This window comes from Ascaphus truei, chromosome 9 (assembly GCF_040206685.1).
Source record: "Ascaphus truei isolate aAscTru1 chromosome 9, aAscTru1.hap1, whole genome shotgun sequence".
In the NCBI taxonomy this organism is placed as follows: Eukaryota; Metazoa; Chordata; class Amphibia; order Anura; family Ascaphidae; genus Ascaphus; species Ascaphus truei.
Window position 1 is genome coordinate 36,198,461 of NC_134491.1, and position 27,747 is coordinate 36,226,207.

General features: G+C 42.1%; 1 protein-coding gene across 3 annotated transcripts in view; it reads right to left on the minus strand.

Moving 5' to 3' along the window:
- Positions 1-27,747, minus strand: part of MDGA2 (MAM domain containing glycosylphosphatidylinositol anchor 2) — a 648,696-nt gene that overhangs the window by 16,450 nt on the left and 604,499 nt on the right. For all 3 annotated transcript variants that reach the window (XM_075614385.1, XM_075614384.1, XM_075614382.1), the window contains 2 exons: positions 22,009-22,186; positions 15,614-15,634 (listed from right to left, as the gene is read on the minus strand). In XM_075614385.1, the coding sequence (XP_075470500.1) occupies positions 15,614-15,634; positions 22,009-22,186 (199 nt within the window). The remainder of the gene's footprint in view (positions 1-15,613; positions 15,635-22,008; positions 22,187-27,747) is intronic.

Here is a 27,747-nt window from a genome sequence, read left to right on the forward strand (position 1 = left end):
ACAAATATATTTGTGGTCAATAGAAGGAGCTTTCAAAAGAACTATTCATTCCAAGGACAGTATAAAGGATTCGGGCCATCCCTTAAGGTCGGAGGAAAAGAGATTTCACCAGCAACAAAGGAAAGGGTTCTTTACATTAAGAGCAGTTACAATGTGGAATTCATTACCCATGGACACTGTGATGGCAGATACAATAGATATTTTTTATAAAAAGACTAGACATATTTTTAGAAAGGAAAGGTATACAGGGATATACCAAATAAGTAAACATGGAAAGGATGTTGATGCATTATTTGGAGACGGGAAGGAATTTATTTTTGCCCCTTATGTGACATCATTGAATAATGTTTCAAGGGTAGTTTTTTTTTGCCTTTCTTTGCATCAATACACTTTAAATGCAAATATTGGATGCGTTTCTCTGTTGTCTAAATTTAACATAGGTTGAACTTAATGGACGTACAGTATGTCTTATTTTCTACCTTATCTACTATTGTATTGTATTGTATGTCTTTATTTATATAGCACCATTAATGTACATAGCGCTGCACAGTAATAATACATGTGGTAATCAAATAAATAACAGATAATATAAATAACAGATCATGGGAATAAGTGCTTTAGACATTAAGGAAGAGGAGTCCCTGCTCCGAGGAGCTTACAGTCTAATTGGTAGGTAGGGAGAACGTACAGAGACAGTAGGAGGGAGTTCTGGTAAATGCGTCTGCAGGGGGCCAAGCTTTATGTATCATGTGTTCAGAATATCCACAGTGCTAGTCATATGCTTCTTTAAGCAAGTGTGTCTTAAGGTGGGTCTTAAAGGTGGAAAGAGAGGGTGCTAATCGGGTACTGAGGGGAAGGGCATTCCAGAGGTGAGGGGCAGTCAATGAAAAAGGTTTAAGGCGGGAGAGGGCTTTAGATACAAAGGGGGTAGAAAGAAGACATCCTTGAGAAGAACGCAAGAGTCTGGATGATGCATAACGAGAAATTAGGGCTGAGATGTAAGGAGGGGCAGAAGAGTGTAAAGCTTTAAAAGTGAGGAGAAGAATGGAGTGTGAGATGCGGGATTTGATCGGAAGCCAGGAGAGGGATTTCATGAGGGGAGATGCTATGTAACAGTGTAACTAATTAGTAGCGTACCCATTGACTTGTATATCTTCCAAATGTGGAGAGATATCTGTGAGCGTGTTTGAGATACCTGCAAAATAACCTGATTTGAATGCGCAAAGTGTATAAAATTATTTAAATTTGCATATTGATAGTCATCTGAAACTTCACATGGCTTGCGACCTTGGGTGAAATTTTCGAATATCTCTCCTTAAAACTTATCCTGTTTTACTGGCCTTTTCTACCTCCACTAACAGCAGTGAAAAGGCTTTCTTTCCCTCCTCCTCCTTCATGACTTGGCCTAACCTATATTCAGGAACAAACCTACAGTACTGTAAACACACTTTTGGATCTATTTACTGAAGTCAAGTGTCCAGGTGCAATACTGGGGCTAACCCAGCTCAAAGATCAGCAGAATATGTATTACAAATAAATACTGGGCATTTTTGCTTTGGGAGTGACACTGAAAACAAATATTGATGCCTCAAAAGTGGTCTAATGGCCTACAGCAATCCACAGACATCCATATCCCTAGACGACCCATCCTCAATGTGGATTGAAGCCCATGATTCTCATTTGCTTTTAGAATAACCCACAATACATTTCTTCAAACTTTTCTTCATTATCTACTTCCTTTATAATGGATACCCTTCCTCACATGTCCTCTCTCTGCCTTCGACTGAAGTGAACTGCAAGGGCTTGGCTGTTATATAGAGCCTGTTAGCTTCTCATTACACAAGGCCATGTGATAAATGAACCAATCAGCTTGGTTGATTGACTGACTGTACTACACGATAACCAATCTTACCAATAAAGACTTGTGGGAAAAAACGTCCCAACAATATTTGACATCATCAAAGGAAGTTGATTGATATCCCATATGGCGATCTACCACAAGTTATGCTATATTAACAGGCGCTATACAAGGGTCGTGGCATTGCATAATACTTCAGTCGATGGCGGAGAGAGGACATGACATGAGGAAGGGCATCTGTTATGAAGAAAGTAGATAACGAACAAACATTTTCAAAATGGAAGACATTTATTGAAAATAATTATTCTACCAGCAAGTGAGGATCATGGGCGTTGAGCGTGGGTTTTCGAAGACCTGGGTGGCTGGAGATCAGTGTAAAACATCACTCCCAGGATTAGGCTGCTTTTCAGGCTTCACATTTTATTTTTGGCATCACAGTTTTTTTGCAGCCTTCAAGTGCAGAAGACAGGATTCTTTTTTTTTTATACATTAATAAAAAAAATTGTTTGGTGCCCTGGCATGGGTGGTTAGGCCCCCTAGAGGGAAGGAGGTGGTAGCTTTGATGGCCTCGTTGGAATGCACGAGAATAGTTAGTACAGCGGTTCGAGTGTATTATGCCCTTTGTAGCAATTAGTGTCTCTCTAGCCATGAGTTGAGCTACTAAGGTTAATATATTAAAACACTGTTTCTTCAATATACTTGTATTGCCCTAGCCTAGATTGGCTAGTCTTATCTTGCATATACAGTATATGGCGGCCCTGATATATCTAGACAAGATAGGCCAAACACCAGCATGAAACTATATTGCTGCAGTATAAATCTCGTTACCACTTATTACCACTGGCGATATTGAATAAGTCAATTGGCACAAAGGAACATTGACACCATGCTTTCTATTTATTGGCCTTTAGTGAATTTAGGCCATAGTTGGTTATTAAAGATCTTTTGGTTTCATATTAATTAGTATGATCACCTATAAATGGGGCTATATTTACCATTTTACGTTTGCCCCTCATAATAAGCTTAGATTTGTCTAGATGATTGGGGATTGTAGTTATTCGGATTTCTTTACACAACACTTATCTATTTGAACTCTTTGAGGAAGAGAGCCCGGATGTGGGGTTTGCACCCAATCAAACTTCAACGGCCATCCATGTAAATGGCCATTAACACCGATTTGGTGCTTATTTGTACTTTATTTACTAAGCCTTTTATTTGCCTATGGAGAGAAGCTATAAATCAGCATAAACCACGCCTATTTTCTCTCATTTGCATGTAATATAAAACCCCTCCCAGCTCAGTGATTCAAAGAGCACCCACCGCCAGCAAAAATATTATCTTTCCTGATGAACACAAGCAAAATACCAGTACCTTTTATTCATGTATAAATAAAATGTATCATTTATGTAGAAAGATCATTAAAAACTCACATTTTAAAATCAAATTAAATTAGAGTTTTTAATGATCTTTTTCTACATACATGATATATTTTATTTATACGTTTCCTCGTTGCGCTCCTTTTCGTGTGCTGAAGCTTGCCCAGGATATCCCGGGAGGTTACTGAGCTGCAGGAGGAAGCATTGCAAGGTTTGAACATCCGAAAGTCCTGGGGTCAACGCGTGTGGAACTCTTTCTTCTGAACTTGCCACTTATTAATGTACTGTACGTAGAAAGCAGCCTTCCTGACAGGTCATTGCTTTTTTTTTTTTTTGTAAAGCACAAGGAGATTCAGTAATATAATGCAGACTACACTTTTGCATTGAACTTACCTAGGAAACTTTCTTTTTCAAAGACCAATTAAATTCCATCCTAACAGACACATGTTTAGAAAGAATATGTCGATTTTCAGGTTAAGAAACTGCCGTGCAACACACAAAACGTCAATTAAAAAAAAAAAGGCTAACAATATGGTGATGCTCAGGTCGCCGAAAAGTTCAAGAGCAAAGAATTCAGAGAAAAATGAACTTTAGCTGGAAGAGAAATACTGTAGTGCTAATTTCCAAAAGTAAGAAAATAAATAACGCAACCATAAAGAGCAAGGTGTAACTTTTTCCCCTGATAAAGGATCTGGCCAGAAAATGTCATACATTGCGCTATGGGCTCATGTCGACTTCTTTGAGAAAGATGACTCCAAAATTAAGCAATATCATGATGCCGTAACTTTAGGTTATTGGTACATTTTAAACCAAGGGTGGGTCAACTTCCGTCTTCAAGGGCCACCAACAAGCCAGGTATTAGGGAGATCCCTGCTTCAGCACAGGTGGCTCAATCAATGGCTCAGTCACAATGACTGAGCCACCTGTGCTGAAGCAGGGATATCCTTACAACCTGACCTGGTTGTGGCCCTTGAGGACTGGAGTTGGCCACCCCTGGTTTAAACCAACTGATGAGCCATACAGTAATTCACATTTAAAAACTAGTTAGCTTAGTTGTATCCGTAGCAAAAGAGAAATCCTAGGATTGATGCAGAGCACAGCTGAAGAAGGGGACCAGCGCCAAAAATATGAAGTTGAAACAGGTATTTATTGGACATGGTAAACGAGGAAAAGAACACACACTCTGACGCATTTCAGGCAAAGCGCCCTTTATCAAAGAGTAGCTTTGCGTCTAACACACTTACAGTCTTATAGAGGATTCCCCGCCCACAAATGTCAGTGACGCTACATAAATTTGGCGCGAAAAAGTATATTTAATTCTATTGGTGAAGCCATCTTCCAATCGGAGCTCTAGAATTGGAGGGTGCATCACATGCGGACGAGGGATCCCGTTCAGACAGAGAGTGGATAAAAAGTACTGACATAAACAAATGGATACAAAATAACATGAGAAGACATACAAATAACAAGCAGACATGAAATAAGCTTGCGAATTAGTTTCCTATATGGGTGAGGAGCATTGAGGAAAAAGCTTAAATTAGTATAACTCCATAAGAAGATACATAATAATAAATCACACAGACAATAGAAGAATAAGTAAAATAGTAAATACTGTTCCATGTATGTCCATCTGTCCAAAGTGCAAATAAAGCGAAGGAAAAAACAATAAAAACCCATATAGCTGAAGCAGGGATATCCTTACAACCTGACCTGGTTGTGGCCCTTGAGGATGGAGTTGGCCACCCCTGGTTTAAACCAACGGATGAGCCATACAGTAATTCACATTTAAAAACGAGTTAGCTTAGTTGTATCCGTAGCAAATAAGGTCACCTTCTGTAACTGATCACAGATCCACCACTATGTACTGTAACTGATCACAGATCCACCACTATGTACTGTAACTGATCACAGATCCACCACTATGTACTGTAACTGATCACAGATCCACCACTATGTACTGTAACTGATCATAGATCCACCACTTTGTCCTGTAACTGATCACAGATCAACCACTACTGTATGTACTGTAACTGATCACGGATCCACCACTATGTACTGTAACTGATCACAGATCCACCACTATGTACTGTAACTGATCACAGATCCACCACTATGTACTGTAACTGATCACAGATCCACCACTATGTACTGTAACTGACCATAGATCCACCACTATGTACTGTAACTGACCATAGATCCACCACTATGTACTGTAACTGATCACGGATCCACCTCTTTGTCCTGTAACTGGTCCAAATGTTTCAGCTCTTTCCAAATGGTCTCACATTGTCTATAAAAACTAATATAAAGAAGTGAAGAAATTATGATCCTACTGTGGTGGTTATTAAAAAATTAAATGGGTTAGAGTCGGCTTTAACCCCTTCACTACCCAATTGGACAGTAAATGCGTTGTTCTGCAATGTTTTGCTGGCCCCTGGCAGCGATTGGGTTAATCCAATTATAAAATAAGTTTTACATGTTAAAACAGATTGCATATTAAAGAAGCAATACCCCCTCCCCACCCCCAAATCCCAAATAATCTATTTTTGTATTAACCGTATATGTACCTACAGTATGGGTCCCCTCTGATTGCAGATACATTTAATTATTTACATATGCCAGTTGTTATAAGGAAAAAGAAAGATAGCTGTTGGCTCACCTATTTGTTAGCTGTAATGTCATTTCACAATTTCACAGTGAGGCGAACCCCACGGGAAATATGTTTTGAAGAATTCTTGCAAAGTTGTTTAAAAATGAAATATCTCAGGAACCTGGGGGTTCTTGGTATCTTGGGGTGCAGTAGCTCTAGTGTAACCCCCATTCCCCAACTATAAATGGTATCACATCAGATAAGTCCACATAATTGCTTAGTCTCTCAGCCATATATATGGTGCATGGCTAAGCGCTGGCTGGAAATAGATGAAAGTATAGAATTGGGTGCCAGGAACTCATAAAAGGAAAAGGTATTTATTGAACAGCCGTTCAACATAGTTCACATTGAAGTCACAGCACAAAACATGTAACACATAATAAACACTTCCTTTACCCGTTGCGAAAACATTTTTATCTGCACTCCCTGCCTGCTCGCACCCCCCACCACATACCATTTCTCTGGCGTCATGGCATCACATTGCCATTTGACTCCACATTGCCATGGCAACGCATCACCAGAAGACACCGGAGACAAGGTAGGGGAGTTACAAAAGCCAATCAAAATGTTTTGGGGAAGAGCCCAGGGCTGCTGTAAGCGCTGCCCCACACCCCCCCCTGCTTTATCATCCGCTTTAACTGCCATAACTGCCAATGCAGCCCTATTGGCTGTGCCGCAGCATGTGTCATTCCCCTGAGGCTCAAGGGACATGTACTCCCCGCAGAGCCCCTTGTAGTACTTGCCGCCACTTGTCCAGCTACTGCGCATGCACAAGGTGCACTATCATTGTCGCCAGCTATTGAGACTCACCGCGCATGTGCGATCACTCTGCTTATGGGGCAGGGGGGGGCAAAGGGCAGGGGGGGGCAAAGGGCAGGGGGAGGGAGGGCAGGGGGGGCAAAGGGCAGGGGGGCAAAGGGCAGGGGGAGGGAGGGCAGGGGGGGCAAAGGGCAGGGAGGGCAAAGGGCAGGGAGGGCAGGGGGGGCAAAGGGCAGGGGGAGGGAGGGCAGGGGGGGAAAATGGCAGGGGGGGCAAAGGGCAGGGGGGGCAAAGGGCAGTGGGGCAGGGGGGGGCAAAGGGCAGGGTGAGTCTTGGACGCGTTAAATAACCCATTCCCCTGCGTTTCCTCACCTTGCACATGGCCGCGCTCCACTTTCTACAGGTACCGGCCGCCCTCCTCCTCCACCTCGGGCTCCTCCACGGAGAAGCTGTGTCTCTCGCGGGGAGAGGCAGAGACAGTCGGAGGAGAGGCGGAGACAGCCGGAGGAGAGGCCTCTGGGACGGGGAGCGCCAGGTGAGGGGAGAGCCGCGTGCTCTGTGTGTGTGTGGGGGGGGGGGGAGCGCCGGGGGGGGAGAGCAGCTCAGTGCTCTGTGTGTTTGAGCCGGGGGGGGGGTGAGCCGGGGGGGGGGAGCCGCTCAGTGCTCTGTGTGTGTGGGTGGGGGGGGGGGTGAACCGGAGGGGGGAGCGCCGGGTGAGGGGAGAGCCGCTCAGTGCTCTGTGTGTGTGGGGGGGGGGTGAGAGTCCCCCGCTGTGTCCCAGGCGCTCCCTCCGCTCCCCCGCTGACTGTAGCGGGGGGAGGGGGGAGGGGGAAGGGGAGGAAAAAGCACGGGAAACCGGGAGACCCGGGGAGAGGAGGTGCGCACGGGTCCCGATGAGCGCCGCGCAGTGTGTGTGTGTGTGTGTGTGTGTGTGTGTCGTCACTCCGCCTCAGGCCAATGAGAGGTGCGGGGGCGGGCGGCCCAAGGGACCAATGAGATTTCCCGTAGGGACACAGGAGATGCAGACAGGCATACAGTGCTTTCACAAATATATAATAAGATTTTTATACAACTTGATCAATTTTATGTTATTATTTTTATACAATATATTATTCATGTCAGTGGTAGTCTTTGTCTCTCACTGATGTGATTTAACCAATCAATTAACTAATAAACTAATTGAGCACTTATCAGTGTTGCCAATATGTATTTATGATATATACAATTGCTTTTTATAAGCACTGAACGTGTTTGTTTATATATATTTCTTAAAATGCATTCTTGTTCATTGCTATTACACACACACACACACACACACACACACACACACACACACACACACACACACACACACACACACACACACACACACACACACACACACACACACACACACATATATACAGTAAATATATATATATTTTTTTTATATTAAAATGTTACCTCGTTTTCAAGTATATCCTGGGCACAGATTTAAAAAAAATACATGGTTACATGAAAAGAACAGGGTTATACAGTCAACACAAAATACACACACACACACACACACACACACACACACACACACACACACACACACACACACACACACACACACACACACAGTATCGTACATACAGGCATGCCCAAGGGTTGACCTGAGGAGATATATTAGTTTTTTATTGTAGTTTCCCTGTTTTGACAATTACTTATATGTATAATGATATTGACAAATTGTCTGGCAATATTCTTCTGGTTGACCTCCTAGGTAATTATGGGAAATATTGCCCCTGCTATAACTAACGCAGCATTATTTCACCTCCTTTTCCTGGACCTTCATGGCTTCCGTGCCGTGTCTCTCTGGTATTTGTAGCTTGTATGTGCGTGTTCTGATGCAAAAAAAACTCTAGAAGCATTCCACGGAGACACCAATAAAAAACGTTTCTACGGCCACAGCCTCTGCCATTTTGTGTCTAAAAAGCACATACAGCTCCAGCAGCCAGTGTCAGACCATTTGCCTTGGAAAACTGTGACTATCTCGCAGTAATGCTGTGAGATTTCTGCAGCTAGACTATTGGCCCATCGGATTAACCCAGCGGGGGTCCCTGCATTTGAGTAGGACTCACGCTGTGTGAATCCTACCGGGCTGCGACTCGCTTTCAAACGCAGGGATCCCTGCTGTGTTAATCCGATGGGCCATTTCAGCCTGCTCTGGACCCTCTCACAAGCTACTGCGTTATAGCCAGAGATTTTCCAAGGCAGATGGTCGAAAACCGGCGGCTGCATCTGTATTCTGCCTGGTGCTGGGGTGGAAGATCACCAGACGTCAGGGACCTTGGAGCAGTTCTCGGGGCACCCTACGGTTATGGTAAGCTAAAAAGATGTCAAAGAAAAGATTAAGGGTAAGTTTGGTTCCTTCTATTTCCATGATTAAACTATACAATCATATAATTGAATACAATGCAACCCTCAGGCATGTGTAAGGTGCTATTTCTGTGTGATTATGTCAGAGCCTCAGGGCTTCTAAATCACCAGCCCTGCACTAAGGGCTCAAATCAGTTAGAAGGCGTGAGCTCTGAACAATTCTCTCGTCTTTGTTATTTATTTAGAGTACTGCTTGTATTTGCTTGTATGGTAGCTGAATAAAGCGGTCCCTGGCCCTGCCATGCATTGTTCAGCATCTTTCATTACACTAACATTCAGCTATTTCATTATCCCTGGAAATTGTATGCTGCAAGTTATGTTCAATGGGTTGCTTTCATATCTTTTAATATCCTTGTTATGTATGGGGAGATTGTGTTCTGCGACCTTTTCCCAAGTATGGGGGGGAGGGGGGGGCCGAGGTGGGGATACAGCATTCCACTTTTTTATTACTACATGAGAAACTCAATCATAAGATGAGAGTTAAATAAGAGTTTGAAGACAGATAGAAGAAATTAAAGTTAATAGAAAAATTAAATGATCCCTTAAAGTAACAGAGACTAGAAACCCGACTGCATATTCTGAATGACATTTTTAATGTATTATAATGTAACAAGTATTTTTTGTATCTATAACAACCATTAACAGCATAACATCCCCTTCCTCTTCTGAAACACGCTCTGGCACACCCCTTTTTTTGCCCTGCCCTCTCTCTAGCAGTGCACCAATTGTATCTAGTGACTGCCTGATCACATGATTTTCCCCACACAACTTTTTGGTCCTCTTCTGCTGCACTGACAGACATTTAGTGCCCATAAGGCAGTTGTGAGAGGGAAGATTTGAACACATAGATCCAGTTTTTATAATCATTCATAAGCATAGTCATTCGGGTCAAGTATTAGCGGAACTCATAGCAGTAGGGGAGAGCACAATGATATGGACCAAAAAGCATTCTTTAAATGACAGGGCGGAAAATGAAAACCCCAAGCTATTCAAGGGATCTTGAAAGATACCACTCTGTCCGCGACTGAGCAGGAACATCTTAATGCCCAGATCTCCTCAGAGAATATATTGGAGGTGATCAAGGAAATTAAACCATCAAAAGCCCTTGGTCCAGACGGTTTCTCAAATTTATATTTGTAAATATTTGCACACCTTCCATACTAGAAGGAGAACATTTCCCCAGTAATATGTTGCAAGACCATATCTGCCGCATCCCCAAAGAGGGCAAAGACCCTATATGCTGCTCCAGGTACCGGCCAATTTCACTTGTAAATGTAGACCTAAAAATCTTCTCACAAATTTTAGCAAACCAGTTGAATGTAGTCCTGCCAGGGTTGGTCCACCCAGACCAAGAAGGTTTCATCCAAGGCAGACAGGACACAGATAATACATGATGTGCAATAGGTCTCATAGCCAAAGCAAAAAAGATCAAAGAACCAACCCTTATGCTATTCCTCGATGCGGAAAAAGCATTTGACAGGCTGCACTGGGAATTTATGAAGGGTACTCTCATACAGCGGTTTGAGGGGAAGCTTTCTACGGGCGGTGTTTGTTCTGTACACAACTCCCTCATCTAGAGTGTTGTGTGGAAGCACAGTCATGGACATATTACCAATGAAAGGGGGTACCAGACAGGGATGTCTCCTCTCCCCTCTTTTATTTGACCTGTCATTAGAATACCTAGCCTCTCACATTAGATCCAATCCAGGTATTGAGAGGGTCCCAGCAAATGACAAACAATTTAAAATTTCATTGTTCACTCACGACGCCCTTCTCTCCATAACCAAACCATTAATCTCTCTTCCAAATCCTTTTCACGCATTTGGACGTTTCAGTGGGATATCAGGATTTAAAATGAACAACCTAAATTAAAAGACCTAATTATTAACTTATCTAAGCAGGAGATCGAATTGATAGACATTCATTTTGATTTTGAGTGGTGCAGAGGTGTGCTAAAATACTTGAAAACTTACTTGACAAAGGACTACGACTCGGTTTATCAAGCAAACTTTACGCCCTTATTCAACAGCCTTAAAGCGCATCTGACAAGGTGGTCCAAATTTAACATCTCATGGATAAACACAGTAAAGTCAAGGTCATGCTCTGTATAGATAAGCCACAAGATTTCGCCATACTGGGGGAGTCTCTCAAAATCCCCAATAAATAATTATTCTGGTATTTACAGGTAAAGGGCATTGTCCAGCGGTTTTGCCTGCCTCCTCCGTTGTCCCAATTCACGAAGATCTGCCTGGACACTCCTGCTCAAAGGGGCTTAACCTCTATGCTCTATAGCGCAATCTTTCTCGTATCCCAAAAAGATAACTATCATTTCAAAACACTGTGGGAGTCTGACCTCAACCAGAGCTTGGAGGCAGAGGACTGGGGAGATATATTTGTGGCAGCTGCTACAAACTCCATTTGCACTTCAATTAGAGAAAATGCCTATAAGGTATTATGCAGGGGTATTTATCTCTCTCCGATGTTCCCAGGGGTATCTTCCACCTGCCCTAAAGGGTGTGATCATAGAGCCACTAGGTTACTCATGTGGCGGTCTTGCCCCAGAGTAAAGACCCTGTGGGATAACCCCACAAATTTGATTCTGGAGATTTCTCTTGCCTCTAGACGCATGGACATATCTCTTAAATAGACCATTGAGGTTTGTAGATAGGAATACACCAAACTGCTCTCTCATATTATGATGGCAGCAAGATGTTCCATCGCGGCCTTCTGGGGGGGACGGGGGGACGACGACACATATCAACCCTATCCCAGATCAAACAAAGAATTTGATTCTCCCTCAAAATGGAGAAATTAACTGCTATCCTCAGGGGTACATGCCACAAATTCCAGAAAGTCTGGCAACCTTGGCTGATATATGATAGCCTCCATTGGAGAAGGCAGACTTCTCTTACATGGACCTCCATTTTGGTTTAGTGACCCACCCAAGGGTTGGTTGGTCGAGCTCTCCAGCATCAAGTTCTTCTGTCGTGATATGTCTTCCTTTGTTTGATTAATGTCTCCGCGGTTGGTGGCAAGTATATTGATTATCAGGATTGTACCAACCATATAGTATATATATATATATATATATATATATATATATATATATATATATATATATATATATATATATATATATATATATATATATATATCTGTGTGGAAGAGTATTTGGTGTATGACCCCCCCCCCCCCCCCCCACACACACACAATCTCTTTATTTTGTGCTTTGTGCCCCCTCCCACCTTTTTTACTGTACTATTCAATGTCAAAACCAAAAAAGAATATGCTAGAAAAAACATATGAGTAAGACCATTTTTAACTCTCAAAACAGCAATACAATCAAAATCCTATGTGTTTTTTTTATTAAATAAATGAGTTGTGTAGTCTGCATTTAAATTTAAAAAATAAAATCTCCCCTTTATATCTCTTTACGCCCTTGCTATTGAGTTTTAATGTATCAAGCTTCCTTGGGTTGCTATAGCAACCATTTACGAAGGCACAGCACTTCCCCTTTTGAAATAGGCAATCATATAGTGAACCCGGGGAAACCAGAATCTTTGCCTACAAGGGTTTGGAGTAAATGTGCATCATGTTTTGCAAGTGAAAAAAAATATCCCTTTGTCATCAGAATCTATGCATTACTGTACCAAATCAAGTATTAAGGAAAGTAATTTGATATTTTCCATCTAGTCTGTCCAGAAAATACAATCTTGGATTTCGAGCCTACAGATCAGATTAACAGAGAAATCTGGAAACAAACATGAGGGTAACGACAAAATAATAAATCAGTCAAATAAGCGAGCCAGAGAAAGTGTTTGGGCAATACCAGAAATAATGGGAAATAAAAAGGTGAAACACAGGTGAGTTCTACAATTTGTCTCCATTTAGAACGTGATTGATCACAGCAAGTCCCAGATAATGTATACACATCACATGGTGAACAATTTAAGACAGTATTTGAAAAAATAATTAAATATATATATATATATACACAGTATGTTGCAGTTAACTTGGAAGATAATGCTACAGTAGGTTAGCAAAGATCAATATTCCCTGAGACAATGAGATGGCTGTAACCTAGGAGACTATCTCATCTAATGGGCACATGGATTAAAAGCATTACTCATAAACAGCATTGGATTCGCTATTCCAAATGTCTCTGTACAGATACACATTCAAGTACGTCATAAAATTCCCGTGTCTCTCCATCTGTCCCGTGTTCTGTCGCCTACAACATTTTTGCTACCCACTTACATTATACAGATGTAGCCAGCATTATTGCAACCCGTGGCGCCCTGCAGTGGGACATATGGATGCAGCAGGACTTTGTGTCTCCGGGGAGAGAGGTATGATTTGGACCACGACTGTCCCGGTGCCAGAGTATTATCGCTGTCGGGGGGACCTTCCTCATCGATGTCGCAGCAGCACTATATCTGGCTTTTTTAGACACGGCTTCATATACATTATGTTTTTCTACATCTGTACACAACGCTCCAGCGGGAGAAGCGTCTGCAGTTGACAGCGTGCGATAAGGGGGTGGAGTTATCACGCCCTTTAACCCACGGGAGTGCGTCATGAGTTGCAATAACATTGGCTACATCTGTACATTGATGGAAAACGTTTCACAAGCACTTTCCAGGAAATTGTCGGATTTTCCAATATATTAACCCGAAATGTCACCAAAACGGCCTGTCTCCATTGAAGTGGTATGCTGTCATTTGCAATGATTTAATTATCTTCTTACTCTGGCTTTTTGTGAAGCTTTAGTAGTAGAGCTACACTCTTGCATTGAACTTATCTTGGAAACGTTCCTTTTCAAAGACCAACTAAATTCCATCCTAACAGACGCATGTTTAGGAAGAATATGTACATTTTTACATTAAGAAATGAAGAAGTTGAGTCGTTGCAGCACAGCACACAAAGTGTTAACGAGAAAGAAAGTCTAAAAATATGATGCTGCTAAACTCACAAAAGCTCGAGAGCACAGAATTCAGAAAAAAAATGAACTTTAGTTGGAAGAGAAATTGCTAATTTCCAAAAGTAAGGAAATACATAAAGCAACCACAAAGGGCAAGGAATGAACTTTTGTTCTCGCAGAAAAGGATCTGGCCACAACATTTCATACATTTCCCTATGGGCTCATATCTACTTCTTGAAAATAACATCTAAATGTAGCAATTTGTCATGTTGTGATGCAGTGACTGTAGGTTATTGGTACACTTCAGCTCAGGCTTTAAAGATATCCCTGCTTCAGCACAAGTGGCTCAATCGGTGGCTCAGTTGAAGACAACCGTTGGGCCTTACAGTATATCATGTTCAAAACCCTATTAGCTAAGTTGTATCTGTAGCAAATAATGACTCATAAATAATCACAGATCCACCACTATGTACTGTACATTGGCCAAATATTTCAGCCCATTTTAAGTGACCCACATTGGCCATGGTTAATTTCACAGGAGGTAAAATGTGATGCTCCAAAATTAGAAAGAGTTCTTTACACAGTTGTCTATAGTTATCTGTATTAAAAGAAGACGTTACTGTGCAGTATACTGTAGCATATATTAAGCATAATAATCCAGATGACAATGGAGTGTCCAGGAGAAATAAATGAACTCACAATAGGGAGGGATATGTGTCTAATGGTGTCCACTTGACAACCACAGATATGACACATTAATGAACACCCAGCTAAGATAACTTCAGATAAGTGAATCAAATAATAAAGTTGCACAGGAATATACACATATATATGACAGGGCACTGCAGCCCTTTACCTGTGTACAGTACTTCTAAGGACACTAAGGACATCAGGGGCGTGCAGTACATCCAGTAATAGATTCCAGTGGATAGCAGCAGATGATGAAGAGCACAGCCAGGAACATCCAACATCTAACTTGAAAATGAAAAAGAAGGAAGAAAGCAAGCACCTCCAAAATAGCAATGAGGTCAGGTTTATTGCAGGCTAAAAAGACAATAAAAGGACCACACGAACGCACCTACGCGTTTCGTGCAACAGCACTTTAACAACCTGGCTGTGCTCTTCATCATCTGCTGCTATCCACTTAATTTCACAGGAATGAAAAAGAGAAGGAATATGTTTTACATGTTAAAACTTGTTTATTTTTTTACGTTTCCCAGTATTTATAAGAACAGACAAAAGATGGCTGTGGGGGTCACCCATTTTTAAGTTGGAAGTCATCTCACAATGATGTTACATCCGTAACGTTGACCTTCAAAACTCCAGTGGCCATGTGTCTCCCAGGCAAGAATGCTTGTAAACAAAATATTTCGGGAATAGAGGGTTCCTACTATCTCGTCAAAGGAGGTAAAAATAAATACATAGAATTGTAAGATATAAAGTAGTCTCAATGTTTATTAATCTGAATGTCTATAATAATCCCTTATTCCAAATTTCCATTTTGTGATCAAGATAGTCAGTTCATTTTAATCGGGAGGCTTAATTTAATTTTGTATATTTAAAAGCATGATGTTTGCAAACACAAAGATACGATTAAATAATTCTAGATCATCTCTAATTGATTATTTATTGAATACAGTACTTACGTAAATGGGGATTGATTGGAGCTGCAAAGAAAAGAAAAAAAATATACCATTAATATTATTAAAAATTCATATATGAAGAACCAAAATCTGTGATTACCTTGTTTTATTATTTGTGTATCACAACATTTTTGTAAAATGATTAGCAAGCTTTGGGGGTATCGACGGGGGAAGAACGGGCCTGGCGGCTGTGGGAGCCAGTCGGCTCTGGAAGTTGGGCCCAAACAGAAGTCAGGCCCAACTTCTGCCCGGGCTTCTGTTGGCTGCTGGTCCCCATCTCTCCCAATCTACAGCCCGGCCTACACTCCAATCCCCTCACCCATCGGAAATTGGGCCTGCCCAGAAGTCAGGCCCAAATTCCGCATCCACCCGTGGGTTCGGCGTGGTCCCCGGAGGCCACCCACCAAGATAAAGTGTGTGGAGGGTGAGGGGGAGTATATTGAGTATAAGGAGGGGGGGTTGGGTATTGAGTGTGGGGAGGGAATGGAACTGGGACAACTTACTGGTGCAATATTCCTAGATTTTGCAAAGGCTTTTGACACTGTTGACCATGTTATCTTGGTCTCGCAAGTGCCGATCGCGCATGCGCACAAGGGGGCGGCAAGCGCCGATGTGTGTCAACCCCAAATTTTACTGCTGAGGCCTGGACCTAATGGCAAATCCGTGCAATGATGTATTGTCATTATACAGTAAATCTATGCCCAGGACATACTTGAAAAGGAGAGGTATCTCTCAATTTAATATTCCCAGGTGAAATATTTTATATATAAATAAATATAGAGTATAAGGAGCGAAGGTATGGAATTGAGCATGAAGAGAGGAGGGGGATATTGAGTGTGAGGAGGGGAGGGGGATATTTAGTGTGAGGAGGGGAGGGGGATATTGACTGAAGAAAGAGGGGGGATTGAGTGTTAGGAGAGGAGGGGGATATTGAGTGTCAGGAGGGGAGGAGGTTATTGAGTGTGAGGAGGGGAGAGAGGCATTGAGTGTGGGGGATTGAGTGGAATTGAGTTTAATGGGGGTATTTTAGGAGTGGGATTGAGGGAGTGGGATTGAGAGAGGAGGGAGGCATTGAGTGAGAAAGAGAGGCGGTCTAAGAGAGGGAAGGGGAGAGGTGGAGGTGTGAGGAGAGGGGAGTGAGTGAGGGAGAAAAATACACGGGCAGACATGATGAGAGGGGGGAGTATGAGAAGGGGGAGAGAAAGTGGAGAGGGGCAATGTGTAAGAGAATGAGGAAGGGGCCTCGCACAGCCACTCACATGGGGGGGCCCCATGAAAACTGTAGTCCTGGGCCCCGGGAAAGCTACGGGCAGACCTGGCTGTAATTACCATATTCTGTAGAAAAGGAGGAATTATCAACATATGACAGATTTGTTGATGTTAGCGTTTGCAGAACCCTTGGTTTGACAGTCTGATTTAAGTTGATAGAAAGCGTGACATACAGAAGAGAACGTATTGTGCTAAATTGAATGGTAGATTACAGCATGAAGTGTGCGGCTTAGAAGGGTCTTTGTGAAGAAGCCAGGCTTCATTACTGCTATGCAAATGATTTTGACGTGAATATGACTTCCTACCACTTTGCCTGTAACCATACGGAAAATTACAAACTCAAAGCAACAGTGCTTGGCAGCATAGAGTAAAGATGCTAATTATAGAAGATTTCCCATGACTAATTACTAAGATACCTTAGAATGAGAACCCCCTAAAACAGCAGCAACTTGGTTTTCCAGTGGCTGTCGTGCCAATAATTACAGGTAACAGTTTCCACTTTGAGGAATTCTTTTGTGATTAACAATGAGCATATGATACAAGCATTTTAAAAGCCTAAAAGTACTGCTATAAAGGGCATTATTATATGCAATGACATGTTCAGACCCTATTGTACTAGTGCGCATTAAAGAGGCAATCCAAGGTTTTTCTTGTTGTTTTATTTTTCCTTTATTTTTATTTTTTACACAGGATTGAAGCAGGGGGTCTCCGGAGCTGAACACCATTAATATCAGCTCCAGGGACCCCCTGGTTGCAGAGATACTTACCTCAGCATGGGCTGACGGTATCTCACTGCTTTTTAAAGCTCTGTGTCATAGTCTAGGACATTTGATCATGGCCGTTTCGCCGTGACCAACTAACCTCTGGCGCTTCGTCGCAACTCACCCCGCCACTGGAACCTGCTGCCGCCGTCCACTTCGCCACTCAGTTATGTGTCTAAACGCCCTACCCTAAGCCCTTACCATAACACCTTACCTTTAGCCCGTACCCTAAAAACTCCTACCTTAACCAATACAAATCCCTTAAATTAACCACCTATTTTAAGCACTAAAACCTCTTAAATTAAATTAACCCCCTACCTTAAACAGTAATGCAACTTACCTTAGAAGCATCCGGCAGCATGGATTTCAGCGGCGGATTGGCTGCGACCGAATGTCGGCGGCTATTTGGTCTCGGTGAAATGGCCGAGACCAAATATCCCGTTCCGTCGCATCACGTCGGCCAATAGGAAGCTGCACTGGATGTCGTCACGGTTCCTATTGTCCCGCAGGACACGGGAGCTTTGAACCTCAGCTAGTGAGCCAGAGCGGCTACCGGCACCATTTATGGAGGTAAGTATCTCAGGAAGCAGGGGGTCCCCGGAGCTGAAATTAATAGGGCTCAGCTGCGGAGACACCCTGCTTCAATCCCGTGTAAACATTTTTAATAAATGTAAAAATAAAATGCTCTTGGGTTGCCTCTTTAAAATATAGTTGTATCCTGTAATCTGGTTGTTGTAGTAACGCTATAGCCCTAGAGGTGGCACAGGTGTATGTGGAAGCATGACAAGAAGGACATCGTGGCAGCAACTTAATTATATGTGCGTAGAGACTCGTACTGTCATTTTTCCAGAGAGGTACAGTGAATGCGTCTTTCAGATGCATATGCAATCCAGTGAGGTACAATAGTCTTATATTGTACTGTAGTAAGATCAACCCTCTTAGCAAAAGCATAGGGATGTTTGGGCAGCAAATACTTAACTCCTGCCTAGAGGAGGCAAGAACACTAACTATCCACCTCGGCTGAGACCTTTAAAAACAGGCAGCATGAAGTCCAGTGTCGCTGCTGCTTTGGACTGTTGCTCTGGACTGCAGGGGAATACTGGATCTGTTTCCCTGCTCTATTCTGTACTGCTGAACCATGGCTAAAGTCTGTTGCCCTGTTATACCTGTACTTTGTACTAAGGAACCTTTGCTGACAAAAAGCCCTGTCTTTGGTGCTGAACTCTGACTAAATAAAAGCCTATGTTAATTTCTCCAAACGCAAATCTTGTGTCATTAATTCTATTGGCGTCTCTTGCACATAAATCGAGACATCTATGATTTTTTCATTAAGGCTAAAGACTATTCATGCTTAATGTGTCCATTTTATGATAAGAATTACAATATGTCCTAAGCACCTGCTCTAGCTATGTTACAGACTAGAGGAGAGCAGTAAAAGTTTTATGTGGACTGTTATTGGTTCAGATTGGTTTCTCACTTGTGAATATCTTAATGAAAGAAATAGTGAACAAAATGTTGACTCCCACACAGTTACTTTACAGTGTGGGAAAAATAAAGAGAGAAAAAATGTACAGGTCAAATAACATGAACTTTACAGAAAATCATCTCCTCTTTTATTGTGGCATAACTGCCAGATTAACTAGGCCCCCTGGGCAGGGCAGCAACAAGGGGGACAGCCAGGACTGCTGTCCCGGGCCCGGTGTGTTTAGGGGAAGGGCCCCCTGCCTGCACATTAATTCTCTGTGGTGGGCTTGAGATGTAGCAGGAAGATCAGAGAGGGGAAATCTCTTCCTCTGCAAAGCCTCTGTAGAGACATGCAGCGGGGAGAGGAGAGAAAGAGAAACTGAAGGTCAAATAGAGTTACACGAAGAGGAAAATAAGTGTCATGGGGAAGAGAAAGACATTGAATTAAAGAAACAGATAAGTGTGAAACAAAATTGGGAATCACATTAGGGGAAGGAAAGAAGAAAAATACACTGGGAGAAGGAAAATAATGAAAGATGTGCTAGGGGGAGAGGAGAGAGCCATGCTGAGGGGAGAAAGGAGAGAGTCCTGCTCAATGAGAGAGACATTCTGGGGGTAGAGAGGAGAAACATGCTGGGTTGGGGAGAGAAGAGAGAAAGACATGCTGGGGGGAGAGAGGAGAGAAAGACATGCTGGAGGGGGGGGGGGTGAGGAGAGAGGCATGCTGGGGGGAGGGAGAAGAGAGAGACATGCTGGGGGGGAGGAGAGAAGAGAGAGACATGCTGGGGGGGAGGAGAGAAGAGAGAGACATGCTGGGGGGGAGGAGAGAAAAGAGAGACATGCTGGGGGAGAGGAGAGAAGAGAGACATGCTGGGGGGAGGAGAGAAGAGAGAGACATGCTGAGGGGGAGGAGAGAAGAGAGAGACATGCTGGGGGGAGGAGAGAAGAGAGAGACATGCTGGGGGGGAGGAGAGAAGATAGAGACATGCTGGGGGGGAGGAGAGAAGAGAGAGACATGCTGCAGGGGGGGGAGGAGAGAAAAGAGAGACATGCTGGGGGAGAGGAGAGAAGAGAGACATGCTGGGGGGAGGAGAGAAGAGAGAGACATGCTGAGGGGGAGGAGAGAAGAGAGAGACATGCTGGAAGGAGGAGAGAGGAGAGAAGAGAGAGACATGCTGGGGGGGAGGAGAGAAGATAGAGACATGCTGGGGGGGAGGAGAGAAGAGAGAGACATGCTGGGGGGGACGAGAGAAGAGAGACATGCTGGGGGGTAGCAGAGAAGAGAGAGACATGCTGGGGGTGAGGAGAGAAGAGAGAGACATGCTGGGGGGGAGGAGAGAAGAGAGAGACATGCTGGGGGGGAGGAGAGAAGAGAGAGACATGCTGGGGGGGAGGAGAGGAGAGAGACATGCTGGGGGGGAGGAGAGAAGAGAGAGACATGCTGGGGGGAGGAGAGAAGAGAGAGACATGCTGGGGGGGAGGAGAGAAGAGAGAGACATGCTGGGGGTGAGGAGAGACGAGAGAGACATGCTGGGTGGGAGGAGAGAAGAGAGACATGCTGGGGGGGAGGAGAGAAGAGAGAGACATGAGGGGGAAAAGCAGACAGAATGTGATTATGTCATAACATTTGCAGGGGCCCCATTCTTCGAGTTTGCCTGGGCCCCAAAAATTCTGTTAGTGACCCTGCCCCTGGGTAACGCGTCTAACGCGCCTGCGTTAATTGGAACGGACGTTATAGTTTTTCCAATGCACATGTGCAGTGTACTGGTCAACGTGTCGGCTCAATGAAAGTCTGCATTAATACAGCTAACACAACGGTGCTAGTTTTTGCATATCATTAGCTTTGTGGATACCCGTTAAACTGAAGAAAACTAACGGACGTTTCCTATTTAGGGAACGTTACAACGTTACATTAGTAGCCCAGATTGTACGGACCTCTGAGGATCTGCCACATAGTTAGCTTGAAACATTTGTTCCATCTCCTGGTCCCACATACAGACTTTGATAAATCCTTTCTAATATGTGTTGTTTAACCACGGGGCGCTCAACTCCAGTCCTAAAGCCCCCCTCCACCCCCCCCCCAACAGGTCAGGTTTTCAGGATATCCCAGCATCAGCACAGGTGGCTCATTTAGTCCCTGCTTCAGCACAGGTGGCTCAGTCCCTGCTTCAGCACTGGTGGCTCAATCAGAGGCTCAGTCTTCCACTGAGCCTCTGATTGAGCCACCTGTGCTGAAGCAGGGATTCATTAAGCCACCTGTGCTAAAGCTGGGACTGATTGAGCCACCTGTGCTGAAGCAGGGGCTGATTGAGCAGCCATCTGTGCTGAAAGCAGGGAATGATTGAGCCACCTGTGCTGAAGCTGGGATATCCTGAAAACCTGACCTATCGAGGGAGCTTTAGGATTGGAGTTGAGCACCCCTAGTTTAACCTACCATGTCCACAATGCATTACCTTCAATTCATCTGAAAGGTCAATATATCATTAACTGTGCCTTGCCCACTTTTTCCCATATCGACTATAGGGCTATGGAGAAGATTCAGCAAGCTCTGATACAGGGTATCGTACTGCAATCCCAGGTCAACTGCTATTCAAGTCAATCGCAGTTAATGCAGGATTGCTATGTTATACACGGCATCTGAGCTCAATGAATCCAGGTATTACATACAGTAGCTTAGTGATCCATAGCTTCCAGAGCCTTCATGTTTATGAAAATCAAGGTGGTTCGAGTTTAGTCCCCAGAGGCCTCCGACAGGCTCTGATTTGAGACCAGTAACTACCTAAGCAAGTTGCTGCAGTCACTTTAAACTAAGGCTAATTGGAGAAATCTTGAAAACCTGCAATCTGTTTGTCACATTACATATATTACGGTGTATATCAGTATAAACACATTAACTTCACCTACCACTATACTTAATTATACGAATAGCTGAGTCTCCCTCTCCAAATCTGTTGATGGGCGTTAGACGGACTTCGTAGGGCTCCGGCTTCACCAGCTCTGTGAGATTGTTTGTAATCAACTCTCCTTTTTTAATGTTCCCATTGATGGAAATTTCCTGTTCCCACCAGCGTTGATGACCTGCCTTTAATAGAGAGAAGAGGAAAATACCCAAGTGATAGGATTTGCCAATATGGCGCTCTACGGACAAACATTAATTAGGCCTATTTTTATCCTTTCAAACTAAATAGTGATATACAAGTAGGATCCAGCCACCGTGTAAAGTCAGTTCTACAGCGAACCGTAATAATCAGAGAAAGTGTTTAAAAGACAACAGGTTACAAACGTGAGTTGGGGAATCACAATAGAAATAGTATAACAAATAAATACATCTTTGTGTATATATACAAAACCTATAGCAATACATAATGAGTGAAGATACAGATTGCACCTGTTTATAACGCAGAACATCAAGTTCTAATGCAGAATATCTCTGAATTTTTCAAAGGCTTCATTGGCAGTGGCAACAAAGATATCACAGAATATCGCACCATAAAGCATCAGCGGGTGCGCTAACCCTCCTGCGTATGTGTGTGTAAAAAACTATTGTCGAAGTGCAAATGGGGAGGTGGACTGCTCCTTTCATTTGTCTGGGACCCCAAGATTTCTGGTGGTGACCCAGCGAATATCCCAAATGAAGTTAATCAGATCAAGGGGCCTATGCAGAGAGCAGCGAATTTTAAAATTGGCGAATTTATTAAAAAGTAGCTTTTTTGGAGAGTTTTATTCTCCATATGCAGAAAAGTGCGAATTCTGCTATGTTTAACATGGATGCGTGTGGCGAGTTTAAATTGGCGAGATGAGCGCTTCAGAAACGTGTAAAAACAAATTTGCGCCTTTTTTTTCCCTTTGCAATGGCCGCGAGCGGCAGCTTCTTGCCAGTTTTTTCTGGCGAGGCAAAAAGGAGACAATCGCGCCATTTTATTGGCGCGAACAGCCGCTAGATGCCGTTCGCGCCTCTCTGCATACGGATATTTTTAAAACTGGCGAGATTGAGGTTCTCGCCAGCCGCGAGGCGAGTTTTACAAATAGAAAAGAAAAATTGGCGCGTTTTTCGGAACTCGCCATTTTCTGCTGCTTTCTGCGCGATTTTCTCCAAAAAATGGCGAATTTCGAAATAGCGCTGCTCTCTGCATAGGCCCCCAAGCCTTTTATAACTTGTAATAGCGATTGTATTATTAACTGCTTCTGATACATTGCCCAATGTGTGGGTCGGACAACTGGAGCTTTGCAAACTAGAATTGCGTGTGTATTATCAGAGATAACATTCAAATGAAAAAGGTAAAACACAGCCAGTAAAAGCTTTTTGATAGCATCATGCATTGCAATCTGTGAATTAACTGTATAACCCTGTTCTTTTATTGTAACCATGTATTTTTTATAACTCTGTGCCCAGGACATACTTGAAAACGAGAGGTATCTCTCAATGTATTACTTCCTGATAAAACATTTTTATAAATAAATAAATAAAATTGCGTTCTACTTTATGTGGTTTTGTATTCATCATAATACTCAATGAGAAACAAAAGTTCTGATTAATATTCCCCACAAGACTAATACAGATTAATTGGAAATTTTTATTTAATTCTGATTTACGTAAATATTCTCCATCCTTAGGCAAGATTTTCTACTCAACAATGTTACATAATTGAGTGTGAGAAGAGGGGGGAATGAGTGTGAGAGGGGGGGCATTGACAGTGAGAGGAGGGAGGGGGTGATTGAGTGAGCAAGATTGAGAGGAGGGGGGAGAGAGAGAGGAGGGGGAGGGGGGAGAGAGAGAGGAGGGGGGAGGGAGGAGTGAGAGACTGTAGGAGGGGGTGGGGGGGTGACAGAGCGGGGCCATTAAAAATGTTTGGGCAGTGGGCCCAAAAATTGTAGTTATACCACTGCCTTTGACATGTTTTTTTTTTTTTCTCATCTAATTCCCCTGTTTATCTATCATCAGGATATATATATATATATATATATATATATATATATATATATATATATATATATATATATATATATATATATATATATATATATAAATATATATATATATATATATATATATATATATATATATATATATATATATATATATATATATATATATATATATATATATATACAGTGGTTGACAAATCACCAAAAAATCTATTCGCCACACAAAAAAATCTATCCCCACCTAGTACCAAACGTGTGCTGCTTGGGCCAATATTTACTCGCCCGGGGGTTAAATCCACTCGCCCGGGGCGAGCAAATGTATAGGTTTGTCGAACACTGTAATATATATATATATATATGTATATATATATATATATATATATATATATATGTATATATATATATATATATATATATATATATATATATATATATATATATATATATATATATACATACACACACGTGTACTGTATATATAACAGAAAAAAAGCGCTAATCACACAACGATGATACAAAAAATACACAAAAATAAAAACTATAAAAAACAATCAAATGCAATAATATAGATAGACTGAATGAATTATATAGTTACAAGTCCAATCCTGAAGACACAAACGTGTGTATGAAAGGTCCAAAAAGCAGGTAATCGAATAAATGCCACAATGCAGGTAGGAAGGCTGCTGTATCTGATAGAAATCACTCCCCAAGAGAAATCTGCATAAAAAACAAGAGAACAGCGCACAGCCCTAGTGCAATACAAAAAAACAATGGGCTTATTTCAATGATAAAGGGGAGATAATGCCCACTTATAAGAAGATGCTGCCAGACTGCCAGGGGAACTACCAGGTCACCGCCTCGTGGTCCCAGAAAAGAGGCTTCCTGAGGCAGTGACCTGGTAGTTCCCCCGGCAGTCTGGCAGCATCTCCAGTGCTATTGTTACATTAGGATAAAGATACCTTTATGTGAATTTGATTTTTAATCTTCTTGTAAGTGGGCATTATCTCCCCTTTATCATTGAAATAAACCCATTGTTTTTTGTAATGCACCAGGGCTGTGCGCTGTTCTCTTGTTTTTTACACACACACACATATATATATATATATATATATATTGAAATATTATCTCTGAGTGCACAAACCACTTGTAATTTTAGATTTAGGAAATCCAGGCCAGACTCGCAACAACCATGGACTTAAAAACGAGTGAAATACATATCGTATAAATCATTTCCGACTTGTGGGGACCCGACGCAGGCTCAGGAGGATTAACGTTTTGCCCCAGTCCTTCTGAGCAAGCAGCAGCGCAAACTATGTTCAATAATGGTGTGCATACAATACATCATAAATCATTTTAATGTTAAACACGATCCAAGTAGGACACTAAGAAGCTTCCTGCCAGGCAGCAGCACGAGTGCACAGAGACCAATCTGTGGCTAAATATCTCGAAAAGCATTTTTTTTATATAAATACGTTTATTTGATAAAACTGCCGTTCATTCTGCAAAATCAGTAGACATTTTCTTAATTAGGCATGGGCTTAATTGTATGATGACTTACATTACATTATTTATCTACTACTTCAACAATTTCTCCCCAACATTGGACTATGGAATTTCACTGAAATTACCAGGTTTTTAGTAAATTCATATTTCTTACTCCAGAGTTGTAAGCACCTGCAAATAGATTTTGTACAGGTACTGTGGATGACCCAACTATATTAAACTTAATACGAGAACACAATCGTTGCTAAGCGGTTGAATACAAGCACGGTCACAATTGAAGGTAATGATTGACACAAATATCAAGAAATAGAAATAAAATATGAATAATGTTAATACATGCAACCAAAAACTCATCAAACATGCATTTGTGACAAAGGAATCCACCGTTCAGACAACGTCTGCCTGTAGTGAATGGCAGATTTTATAGATGAGTGCATTGTTTTTATTTTCCAGAATGTATCCTTGTAATTAAGTCCTCTGCTCAGCGAAGTTAACTACTGTACTGTAAATATGTTACATCCTTTTAATTAAGCTTTAATTTCTATTCAGCAGCAAGATGGATTCCAAGCTCTGCATGTGGTAAATTTGTAAAGAAGATACATTAGATTTCCAGCTCAGATTAAGTGTGGTAACAATGAAACTGTCATTTTAAATCACAAAAAGATTACAGTACATTTATGGGGGGGGGGTCATTTTTTATTCTATTACGGGTGATAGTTATCTGTGTATGATATTCATTGAGAGAAACTAAACTAAAAATTGCTTTTAACATTAAAGTATGGAATGTGCCAGCAATTAAGGCATTTATATTGTTAAAGTTGGAAATAAATGTAGTAAAAAAAAAGAGACAAGTCACTAAATAAAAGATATTGTACATTCTCACCGAGGGTGTCTCGAAATATATATATATTTTTACTGCATGTGACTCACTTCATAAAAATGTCGCTTTACTAGCAGTGCGCTCTACAAAAAAAAAAAAAAGACTATTAGAAACAACAGAACATTTTAATGTGAGGAACAGTTAAATAGCAAAGCAATGTCATCTCCTACTTTCAGTCTAAAGATATTATAAAGGTTCTTATTTAACATGCCGTGAATTTGCTCCCTCGTGTAGGAGGTTTTAGTCATATTTATTTTAATGGAGCTGATCTCTTCTCCAGCACTGGGAAAATATAGACAGTATATAAATATATATATATATATATATTTATATAAAAAAGTTTATATATATATATATATATATATATATATACTATAAAAATACTAAGTGCACAAATTAAAACATTAAACAATAAAATATAGTTACAATTGCTGCCTAAGTGTTACACTATACACAATAGCAATATATATGGGGGAAAGGGGAAAACACAGGCGCAAATTGTTAACTAAACATTAAAATATGAGCATTGGTAGACTGGGGATAATCTTAGAGTCCTTGATTTCTCTGAAATAAAGAGTGGAAAATAGACAAAATATGGTTAAGTATGTTTTGTATTTGTTACTGCGCAAAAGTAGATCGCTACTTACAAAGTAGCAGAAGTTTGGAGCATATAGGATATAAAATCCTCTCCGCCCTGCTGCCTGGAGTTGTAATCTGCTTCCTCCCCACGTGGGACGCCAAGATCCTCCGTGGTAAGCTTCCTCCGTCTGCAGCTGCCTTCCTGAGCTCACTGATTCCTCCTCTGGTGCCGCGAGATTGCAGCAATGACGTCACTCAGCCGAGCCCACAGCCGTAGCATCGGGGTAATGTCCAAGGAGTACAAGGATATTCAGGAGGGAATTATGCTCAATATGACTTAAGGATTGGTTGATGCTGTAGATATAATCAAAAGCCTCCACCCTTGTACTCCTTGGACATTACCCCCGATGCTGAGGCTGTGGTCTCGGCTGAGTGACGTCATTGCTGCAATCTCGCGGCACCAGAGGAGGAATCAGTGAGCTCAGGAAGGCAGCTGCAGACGGAGGAAGCTTACCACGGAGGATCTTGGCGTCCCACGTGGGGAGGAAGCAGATTACAACTCCAGGCAGCAGGACGGAGAGGATTTTATATCCTATATGCTCCAAACTTCTGCTACTTTGTAAGTAGCGATCTACTTTTGCGCAGTAACAAATACAAAACATACTTCACCATACTGTATTTTGTCTATTTTCCACTCTTTATTTCAGAGAAATCAAGGACTCTAAGATTATCCCCAGTCTACCAATGCTCATATT